Genomic DNA, 11,558 nt, shown 5'->3' on the forward strand with positions numbered 1-11,558 from the left:
TCTGGGAAGGTAGCTGATGTTTGTAAATATAAATGTTTTGACTGAATGTCTTACTATTTTTGGGAGTACACCAAAATTAATTTTGCATTCAAATACAGGATCATATTAGTAGGGCCGTACCAAATTCACAGCCATGAAAAACCCATCACAGACTGTGAAATGTGTTCTCCCCCACATGAAATCTGGTCTTTTATGTGCTTTTACCTTATGCTTTACAGATTTTATGGGGCAAGACCAGTGTTTCTCAAATTGGGGGTACAGACCCAAAAGGGAGTTGCAGGGGGAGTCGGAAGGTTATTTTACGGGAGTCGTGGTATTGCCAACCTTACTTCTATGCTTCCTTCAGAGGTGGGCAGCTGGAAAGTGGCAGCTGCTGGCTGGGTGCCCAGCTCTGAAGGCGGCGTCCCACCAGCAGCAGCGCAGAAGTAAGGGGGGCAATACCATACCGCGACATCCACCCCTGCAGCTCCTTTTTTTGGGTCAGAACCCCTACAATTACCACACTGTGGAATTTCAGATTTAAATAACTGAAATCATGAAATTTACAATTTTTAAAATCCTGTGACCATGAAATAGACTAAAATGGACTGTGGATTTGGTAGGGCTCTACATATGGGTGATCACAATACATTTGTAGTTTAAAGTGCTGTATGAATACCTTGCAAAGCTTTATGATTGTATAATAATTTATGGCTCTTATTCCAGGTCATATGCGCAACAATTGCTTTTGGCATGGGAATTGATAAACCAGATGTACGCTATGTTATTCATGCATCTCTCCCTAAATCTGTGGAAGGTTATTATCAAGAATCTGGCAGAGCTGGACGAGATGGTGAAGTTTCTCACTGTTTGCTTTTCTACAGTTATAGTGATGTAACCAGGCTCAGAAGGCTAATACAAAGTAAGCAAAGGCTCCCATCTCTGATATATCAAACGTTATAACAGGAAATAAGTAGTTCAGTCATGTTAAGTTTTTGTCCTGTTCTATTTACATATCCTTTTGCTATTTAAAGATCTTCAGAATGCCATATAACACTGGACTGGGTCACTGTAGTTGCAGGGTCCCCCCAGCATGCTTTCACTGTTCCCCTCTCTGAAAATTTTCTTTATCTATACCTTAGTTTTAGTTTAAAAACACAACCAATTTATTCATTGTGCAGAATTTCCAAACTTTTACTTTTGGGGCAGAGACTGAGACCATGTCTATGGCTTTCTTTGTCCCTCATGTTCTTAAATTCTTGAAAGTGGAATGAATTGTCTTCACTGGCTTAGAATGTATTTTTTTGCCTATGTATCTGACTATTTTTATCTAAGTGCTTGAGGTAGTTTGTTTGATCAGTAATAACTTTAGCCTTTTTGTACATTGTGTAAGAAATACAATGAATGCATCCCTTTTATTTCAGTGGAAAAAGATGGAAACAGTCAAACAAGAAAAACCCACTTTGACAACCTTTACAGTATGGTTCATTACTGTGAGAATGTACACGAATGCCGGAGAATACAGCTTTTGGCTTACTTTGGGGAAACTGGTTTTAATCTTAACTTTTGTAAGGAACACCCAGAAGTGATTTGTGACAACTGCTGTCGAAAGAAGGTAAAAAATTACATCATCTGTAAATTTGAGCTCTTAAAGTGGTGTATGTGTTTTTTTTAACCAGACTTAAGAAAAGTTGCTAATATATTCTAGAAGGCAGATACAGAGATGCTGAGTGAGATCCTTCATGCCCTGTGATACCAAGTGTTTTGAGTTGGTCCCAAGGTATTACCTAGAACAGACTTACAAAAGCTGCATGTGGGTCCCAGGAACTGTTGGGGAAGCTCGGGACTGTGAAGTTTAAGGATACTCTCCGACACCTCTTTTCTCCCAGCCATGCCTGCTGCTCCAGAAGAAGCTGGCACAGAACTCACTGTGGTGGCTATACCACCTAGGAATTCTCCCCCACAGGTGGAATCCTCCAGCTGCCATCTAAGATGGCTCTGAGGCAGCTTTGTGCTGCCAGAGGAGCACAAAGCTGCCACATCGTAATAGATACTAATTTGGAATGGATTGGGTAGGAGTTTGGGGGAAGAGAAGGGTTTGCAATCTCTACAGGTCAAGGTCTATTGACTAGCAGATTGCTAGTGTGACCAGGAGTAAAACAAAAGAGTTGATGGATATCTTAAACTCACCTTTTTCTTCCAGCTTTGCAGGCCAATCAAGTATCTACTGATATTTGGTTTAAATATCTGGTGCTCCTAGTAATTCAATAGATGACATTTTAAAAATGAATATTCCAAATTTAATCCACAAATTAAAGGCTAGGTTTAATTCATATATATTGACCTACTTATATTTTTCTTTCTCTGAATTAACTTTTAAAAAGATATTCAATTGCAATTTAAATTGTGTTCAAGAAAAATTAAGAAATAGTTTTTAAGTGCCTTAGAAAGGAAGTGCTGTTACTTTAAAAAAAAAAAAAAAAAAAAAAGTGGAGGAAAAAGTGCAGGAGGATTTTTTTCCTGCAAAATGTAAGATTCTTTAGTAAGTCTGCTGATTGAATTAGTACACCTAGTTTTTAAACTGCAGGGGACTTCAAACACTAATCCCCATAATACCTCAAGGTAGGCAAGTATGATACCATTTTACAGATGGAGAAACTGAGGCAGAAAGATGTTTGTTTCCACAGTGAGTTAATATTCTAGTCCAAAGGACTTTAGTGCTTAATCCTGTGCTCAGAGCACTGCCCCACACTCTTCTCAGTTTTAAACCGATGATAATATTGAATAAAGGAATGTAGACTTTAGGTAGTATATTATCATTTGGATGCACTAGAATTTATACATCCAACTCTCATTACTGTTGAATTGTGTAAATACTACATGGATATTTTAAAAATTAGTTAACTCAATTAACGCAATACTCAAACATTACTCTTGCAGTTTGAGTGTATAAGCTCTTTTAAACCAAATAGAATTGTAGGACTGGAAGGGACTTTGAGACGTCTTCTAGTCCAGTTCCCTGCACTTAAGGCAGGACTAAGTATTGTCTAGACCATCCCTGACAGGTGTTTGTCTAACCTGCTCTTAAAAATCTCCAATGATGGAGATTCCACAACCTCCCTAGGCCATTTATTCCAGTGCTTAACCACCCTAACAGGAAATTTTTCCTAATGTCCAACCTAAACCATCCCTGCTGCAATTTAAGTCCATTGCTTCTTGTTCTATCCTCAGAGGTTAAGGAGAACAGTTGTTCTCCCTCCTCCTCTTTTATGTACTTGAAAGCTGTTCTCATGTCCCCTCTCCGTCTTCTCTTTTCCAGACTAACCAAACCCAATTTTTTCAATCTTCCCTCAGAGGTCATGTTTTCTAAACCTTTAATCATTTTGTTGCTCTTCTCTGGACTTCCTCCAATTTGTCCACATCTTTCCTGAAATGTGGCCCCCAGAACTGGACACAGTACTTCAGTTGAGGCCTAATACGTGTGGAGTAGAGAATTACTTTTCATGTCTTGCTTACAATGCTCCTGCTAATACATCCCACAGTGATGTTCGGTGTTTTTTGTTTTGATAGGTTGTTTTTTTTAAACAGTGCTACACTATTGACTCATATTTAGCTTGTGGTCCACTATGACCCCCAGACCCCTTTTCACAGTACTCCTTCCTAGACAGCGATTTCCCATTTTGTATGTGTGCAACTGTTTGTTCCTTCCTTCCCAAGTGGAGTACTTTGCATTTGTCCTTATTGAATTTCATCCTATTTATTTTATGCCATTTCTTCAGTTCGTCCAGATAAATTTGAATTTTAATCTTATCCTCCAAAGTACTTGCAGCCCCTCCCAGCTTGGTATTGTCCGCAAACTTTATATGTGTACTCTGTATGCCATCCATCTAAATCATCGATGAAGATACTGAACAGAACTGATACCTGCGGGCCCCCACTTGATATGCCCTTCCAGCATGACTGCGAACCACTGATAACTAATCTCTGGAAGTGGTTTTCCAACCAGTTATGCACCCATTTTACAGTAGCTCCATTTAGGTTGTATTTCCCTAGTTTGTTTATGAGAAGGTCATGCAAGACAGTATCAGAAGCCTTACTAAAGTCAAGATATATCACATCTACCACTTCCCCCCATCCACAAGGCTTATTGCCCTATCAAAGAAAGCTATTAGGTTGGTTTGCCATTGTCTGTTCTGGACAAATCCATGCTGTTACTTATCACCATATTATCTTCTAGGTGTTTGCAAATCAATTGCTTAATTATTTGCTCCATTATCTTTCTGGGTACTGAAGTTAAGCTGACTGGTCGGTCATTCCCTGGGTTGTCCTTATTCTCTTTTATATAGATTGGCACTATACTTTATCTTTTCCAGTCTTCTGGAAGACTGTGTTAATTTTGTGCAATAGTGAAATTGCTTTGAAATATCTGTTCTTTAACTTTATTGATCCTTTTACATTTTCAAAGGATTATTTACTAACCTAAAATTCCCATAGCAATGGCATATCAGTGTAAACAGGCAATAACTAATCTATATGAGGATCAGAATGAACTTATGATTGAAAAAGCCTAGTAGTGAGAAACAAAGTTGTCAGTGGCAAATGGTATTAGTTACAATGGAAACAAATCTTTCTAATCAAATCTATTGTGATAGGATTACAAATCAAGAAATGTGACGGATGAAGTGAAAAGTATAATAAGATTTGTTCAAGAGCACTGTGGACAAATGGGGAGAAGAAATTCAGGTTCTGGAAGGTATACGTTGAACATGATGATTGACATTTTCTTGGGTAAGTTCTGTTCTAGCGCTCAAATATTTGGTGTGGACCAAATCTTGACTGTATGTCAGAGGGGCCATAAAGCACGTGCAAAAGCATGAAACAAGATCTATACCAATTGGGTTCTTTCCTGAGAGTAATCCCCATGGTATGTACTGCTGAAGCAATAAAACCCCTAGCCTTAACCAGACTATGTCGGGTAGATAAAATGATAATTATTGTAAGTCTTTAAGCTTCTGCTACTTGTTCAGTTTTTTGTGAACGGGCTGTGCAAAATGGCTCCATAGCCTTCCACAATTGTGTAACTTACTGGCTAGGTTAATAGACCAATTCTGTGTATTCTTACTAAACAGGTACGAAAAGTGCTAGGATTCAGTCCGGTATATTTGGGAAGGGAGCTGCCTACTCACGACATAATGTGGAAAGGCTGTTTAGAAAGCTGGTACTGGATAAAATTCTTGAGGAAGAATTGTATATCACTGCTGCCGAGCAAGCAGTAGCATATGTAACGGTAGGAGAGAAAGCACAGGCTGTCCTAAATGGATATCTACAGGTGTGTACCAAATTTACTTTTTCTTTAATTCTACATTGGTGTTTCCTTCTTAAATTAAAATGAAACTGATGTTGCTCTTCTCTTCTTTAAGAACATGCAGATACTTTGAATTTACATTGAGTGCCAGGATAGTTTAAAAACAAAAATAACTATATTTCTATAATATCATTTATTCAAGAATTTCAGGGTGCTTTGTAACCATTAGTTAATCTTTACAAAACTCCAGTTAGTTGTCAAGAGTATTAGTATAACTTGCTTGTAGATAATGGAAATTATTTGTCACATGTAGGGAATAGAATGCAGTAGGTCTGGTTTCCAGTCCAATGCTCTAACCAAGCACTTTTCAAGTGGCAGGGCATGATTCAAAAAGTGGTTTATGAGGTGGCATCAACTGGGTTATGCCCCACAAGGGGAGAAACAAAACTGGCAAACTCCTGTGATCCCTAGGACTCAAAAGGAGCTAGTTATGTGGAAGAAAAAAACAACTCTCCCTGAAGCTGTTTCTGCCCTGCTCCTTTCTCTCTTAACCCCAGTCCATCTGCAGCTCCTCAGCCTTTTTCACCAGATAGTGTTAAGCTCCAAGGAAAGCTGCACTACGAGAGGCTGCCTAGCCAGCGCACTGATAACTCCCCTTTCAGAGCAGTCCTGTGTAGGTAGGGGTAAAATAGAGAAGTCACTTTAAGCAGCCAGCCCTCAACAATAGTCCCACAAGCTCCATCAGCCCCCACCCAAACTAGCTGTGTGTTTTTTTTGTTTTTTGGGTTTTTTTTCCTGAGTTTTGTGAACTCAGTCCCACAATCCTTTAAAAAGGATTATGCCTAGTAACCACGTGGCTTTGGGATCCCTGGTGGAAAAACTCCATACACATAAAAAGGATCTTGTGTAGAGTTGTTCTTCTTGTTGGGTAAACAGTTACCTTAAGTCAATAACAAATGTTATCCAGAAAAAGTTTTCTGTTTTAATACCTGTTTTTACTGGTTAAAGGCCAGATATCTGCTGTTAAACTGCTCTGCAATTGCTCTCATATAGATTAATTACTTATTTAATTTCCCATTTTAATAGGTGGAGTTTTATGAAACTGAGAATGCCAGCAGTATTCGAAAGCAAAGGGCTTCAGTGACAAAAATGTCCCAGCGGGAAGAGATGGTTAAGAAATGTCTTGTGGAACTTACAGATGTTTGCAAAACTCTTGGAAAAGTTTTTGATGTCCATTACTTCAATATTTTTAATACTGCTACACTCAAGAGAATAGCAGGTAATGTTTATCCTCATGACCAAAACTCCTATGGGGGCAGTAGGCTATTTCTGGTTCAGAGCAGGATTCATCCCGGGGTGGGCTTACACTGGGGGGGGGGGGGGGGGGCACGCTTTGTGACCGTTTGAGAGCATCCTGATTGACTTCCATCCTTCAGCTTGCTGCTGGCTGTAGTGTACAAGCTAACTAACTGGGAGGCGGTCTGCTGGAAAAGAGGCATGTGTGCTATTCTGCCCTGATTTCTTTAAACCCCCGTTCCTAAACTGCTCTGATGGGCATGATTCAGTGCTATTTGTCTATTGCGTATTAAGCTCTATAATGGAGCTCTTGAAAGAGTATTTAAGATTTTCTCTGATTCAGTTTGTTCCTTGTTTAGTATGTGAATGGGAGTTGGTAGTTCTGACATCTTATTGATGGGAAACATGTTGCCCATCTTCCAACAAAATTCAGATGTTCCTTTGTTTTAAAAAAACAAAACAAAACAAAGTGTGCAAAATCAAATTTGTATCAGACAAAACAGATCTAATCAGATTTCTTTATGTCTGCATACAGAAACTTTGTCTTCTGACTCAGAGGTTTTGCTTCAGATTGACGGTGTTACAGAAGACAAACTGGAAAAGTATGGTGCAGAAATAATTCAAGTCATGCAAAAGTACTCTGAACGGACATTGCCAGGTATAGTATGCCTTGCATTTAAATGGATGTGCTTTTTATTTAAAAGCCTTTTCTCTGTAAGAAGTTACATAAATAAAAGGGTCCATGTTAAAATACAGCTTTATGGCCTGTGTTCAAACTTTCATTTTTAAAAAATATAGCTTTTCAGAGCACAGAAGGATCCTTAACTAAGAGGCAAGTGGCAGGGTCGGGGGGTGGAAGAGTAGAGATTCACTATAACTCTTAAAAAATAGACAGTGGTGGATAACTGAACTTCAAATGTCCTGGGTAAGAATGAGAAGAAAGTAAGATTGCTGATCATCTGGTCCTCCTTTCATGGCTGGGAGCGTAGAGTAGATTTTCAGCCTTGAGATGCATCTTGCACTGTATTTTCCCATTCACATCCACTAGTTATGGGCTAGCATTGTAGCATGAGTGAACAAATCACAGACTAAAGTTCTCCAATGACTTATGCCTTGGTCAACTATAAATCTAGCAGAGAAAAGTGTAACGTGATTCAATGGTTGGAAGTTGAAGCTGGACAAATTTAGACTGAAAATAAGGTACAATTTTTTTTTAGCAGGGAGGGTAATTAGCCATTAGAACTATTTACCAAGGGTTCTGGTGGATTCTCCATCACTGGCCATTTTTAAATCGAGATTGCTCAGGAATTATTTTGTGGAAGTTATCCCAGTTGCATTATTTTTAACAAAATGTCCATTTGTAGAAGACACTGACTCTTACCAAACTGCGGGCACAGATGCTGGAGAACATGAGCATGAGGCGGTAGAGGACACACATACAACTTCTAGCTATTTTTGCAATAGCACAAACAAAGGAAAAAAGAGGAAAAGACTACCATGCTTCAGAGAATCCAAGAAGAAAAAAACAGGTGGTGATAGCCAGCAGTCTCGTTCTAAGGGGTATGTAATATGTTAATACTTGTAACATTGGTTTAACCAAAGTAGCATGATGATAAAAATACACACTAGAGTGTTGGATTAAGGTTGCTTTAATTCACTTAGTGTTGAAGAATACAGTCAATAGGAAAATGGTGAAGGAGGAGAGAGGCATTAGTCTAGCAGCATGAAAAACATGGAAGTATTTATAACCTCTTTATAAAGTGATTATTGTACAATGGTGATACTCCAGAAGCACATATGACTCCTGTGGAGTCCCTGGATCTGAGAGGTGCTCATCTCTCTCTGATTTCACACAAGGCTAGAATATGGAATGCAGAGCAGATGATCTCTTCCTTGCTTTCCAGGAATCCAGGAGGGTAGCAGTGTGACGAGAAATGCACCCCATGTAGCACTGGGAAATGGGTTTGAAGTAAGAGACAGATCATATGCATGACAATACATTAAGGATTTCGCTCCACCAGTCTCATTTTAATCAAGTTAAGGTCCTGGAAGACTTATATCCATCCTGTAGAATTACAGTAAACTGAGGGATACAGGGATTGAAAAAAACCTGACATCACACACACAACTGTTTTCAGATAATGAAAAAAATATTCTAAGCTTGATTCTGTGCCTTCCCTTTGAAATCTCCTTCTGTTCCCTAAAAATGAAAGTGGGACAGACATTCCCCAGTTGTAATTTTCCAGCTGGAATCTTGAGTAAATATACCTTTTATATGCTAAGCAGCCTGCCAGAGCCATGAAATTTAAATTCATTACGAAACATTAGTTTTGTGGTTTTCCGTGCAGTACACAACTGCAGATGTGCTGGTGGGGCAAATGTTCTTGTTTTCCTTTGTCACTCTAGCTAGTGATATCTATGTTCCCAAAAGCTCCTATCGAAGTTGCTTGCTTTGCAGCAGCTTTTAATTCTGATGATAATTTAAAGCAAGCCATAATTTGATTGGCATACCTTTCCACTGTTTTTTAAACTTCTGCAGGCAAGGCAACAGATCGAGCAGAATTTAAAGAGATGCTGTCAGGAATCTTTTGTTAATATTTTTTGCTTAATCACTTCGAATTAGTGCTAGAAAGTGATTTTGGAAGCTTGAGAGTTACTTTTGTCTTCTGGCTTATCCTTTTCCATTTGTAAACATTTTGTCTTCCTCCCCCTTCTCTTGCCCACAGCTTCTCATACAAAGCACCCAACAAAGAGGAGTGGTTGTTAGTTACACTAATACATTTATTTTTTCTTTAAAAATACAGTTAGAAAAAAAACACTCAGAAAATTACACTATAAGAACATTATTTAGGTGGTAGAGTCAAGCACTTGAAAGTTAGGAGATTCCAGATTTATGGTTATCTATAACATTCATTCTGCCCCCTTGTGTATTTGCATTATGGAACAGTCTAGGTATATGATCATATGCAGTTTTTCCTCAAGATTCGTGCTTGTTCAGGATGGAAATGCAGGAGTGCAGAATTGTTGTACAGGCAACCATAGATCTGGCATTTCTTAATGTCTGAGTGCTTGACTTTACATTTTAAACAACATTCTTTTAACAAGAAGAATAGGAGTACTTGTGGCACCTTAGAAACTAACTAATTTATTTGAGCATAAGCTTTCGTGGGCTACAGCTTGAAACTTATGCTCAAATAAATTTGTTAGTTTCTAAGGTGCCACAAGTACTCCTGTTCTTTTTGCAGATAGACTAAGACAGCTGCTATTCTGAAACCATTCTTTTAATAGGCTTTGTATGTAATTCCTATAAGGTCTGTAAATTGCTTTGTAGCTTTCCTTCATCAGGGGAGTCAAACTCATTTGGAGGAGAGGGCCAAATTCTATAACTAATTATAGTTCTTGAGCCTGGCTATAGAATCAGGACTATATACTCACAATGCAGTGGAACACCCACTGATGTCAGTAGGTGGTTTTCACAGAGAGCAAGAAAAGACAATGGCCTGTATGTACTAATTAAATGTTCAGTTATTTATTCAGTGCCTTTATTGAGAGAAAATAAGCTCCCCTTCAATCCCACTGCTGTTTCTGCCCTCTCTTTCTTTTTCTTTCCATCTTTTTCTGGATTTCCTCCTTTGCAGCAACTCCCAATTTCCAATCCAGTGAACTTCCCTATCATTCTAGCCTCTAAAATGATCAGTGATTCAATATTTAAGGTTGTCACTGAGGTGTCATTTAAAGTTGATCTACTAATCAGATTAATAGAGGACAAGGGACTTCACCCTTTTGCATGACTGTTTCAGGCTGTCTGCAGACATCATAGTCTACGTTACACTTGGTTCACCTTTAAAAGGTTAACTCTGCAGCCATGAGCGTTAGAAATTTACTTTTGTTTTTAAATGAAAGATTAGATTCTGGAGAATATGAATGTGTTTATGCAAGCCACATAAATACATCATGCAGGTGGATTTGGCACATGGGCCATATATTTGACACTTCTGTTCTAGATAAAATGTAAGGTATTGGGTATCATGTTGATATGCTAAATCATTTTTTCTCCAAATTTCTAGGGGTTATATCAACAACAAAAAGCTCTCTTCTAACCCCAAAGTCCAGACATCCTCAAGATACAGTTCAACATCTTATAGTACTACTACAGTCATGCCAGGAACCAGTAGGAAACTGGGGATTATGGCACCACCAAAGCCTAAAAACAGACAATTCCTTAAACCTTCCTATTCACTATTGTAACTACTAGAATGTAAATACTGTATAAAGCTACAAGCTGTCAGCATTTCCATTAACTTCCAGTTTTTCAAATGTATTAAAGCTTTGATATCATACATCTGTACAGTACAAAGTGTATGTGTTTAAATAAATGCTTTTAGATAAATGCATTTCTTTATTTGGAACTTTTAATTCTTCCCTGATGCTAAATATTGTTGTTATTAAAAAAAATGCTAATTTTGATTATAGAAGACCAGTAGTTTATAGATTAATCATTTTTAGAATTCTCTAATTCTTTGAGAACTGCCTCTCTCTGAACCCACATATAGAAGTATATGACTGTAGCTCAAACCCATTTACCAGCAGTGATGGTTGGAGCCAGGAACCTCACTGACCATACTAATAAAGGATGATATCCTTCAGTAGCTCAGGGCCAGCTAGCTTGTCTTGAATTGTTTTCTATACAAAATCTAGGTCTTAGGATGAGTTTCTTAGTTTGAGGTGTTAGCTTAATTTAGTTCTCTTTTTCATAGTCTTGGATATTTCTCCCCACATTTCCTGGGTCTAGCAGCCCCTTGGGGCATCTGAAGCTTGGCCTAGAGTATGTGTGAAAGCTGCAAGGCTTTATGGTCTGTCAGATACACAAGTGCTGCATGAGCTAAGGGCATTCTTTGGCTCTTACCTGGCTTGTGGTGTTCTTTCTTCCAGAGCTTCAAAACACTCTTCTGTCCTCATGAGCTCTGAACAGCATCAA

At 38.5% G+C, this 11,558-nt stretch overlaps 1 protein-coding gene across 1 annotated transcript in view; it reads left to right on the plus strand.

Annotated features, from left to right (window-relative positions):
- The window catches only part of BLM (BLM RecQ like helicase), a 35,207-nt gene extending 24,238 nt beyond the window's left edge, over positions 1-10,969 (plus strand). The window contains exons 15-22 of the mRNA XM_030577205.1: positions 706-901; positions 1,404-1,594; positions 4,632-4,767; positions 5,109-5,308; positions 6,371-6,563; positions 7,116-7,238; positions 7,945-8,140; positions 10,648-10,969. Coding sequence (XP_030433065.1) covers positions 706-901; positions 1,404-1,594; positions 4,632-4,767; positions 5,109-5,308; positions 6,371-6,563; positions 7,116-7,238; positions 7,945-8,140; positions 10,648-10,828 — 1,416 coding nt within the window. The 3' untranslated portion in view covers positions 10,829-10,969. The remainder of the gene's footprint in view (positions 1-705; positions 902-1,403; positions 1,595-4,631; positions 4,768-5,108; positions 5,309-6,370; positions 6,564-7,115; positions 7,239-7,944; positions 8,141-10,647) is intronic.
- Positions 10,970-11,558: the final 589 nt, after the last annotated feature.

This window comes from Gopherus evgoodei, chromosome 10 (genome assembly GCF_007399415.2).
Source record: "Gopherus evgoodei ecotype Sinaloan lineage chromosome 10, rGopEvg1_v1.p, whole genome shotgun sequence".
Classification (NCBI taxonomy): Eukaryota; Metazoa; Chordata; order Testudines; family Testudinidae; genus Gopherus; species Gopherus evgoodei.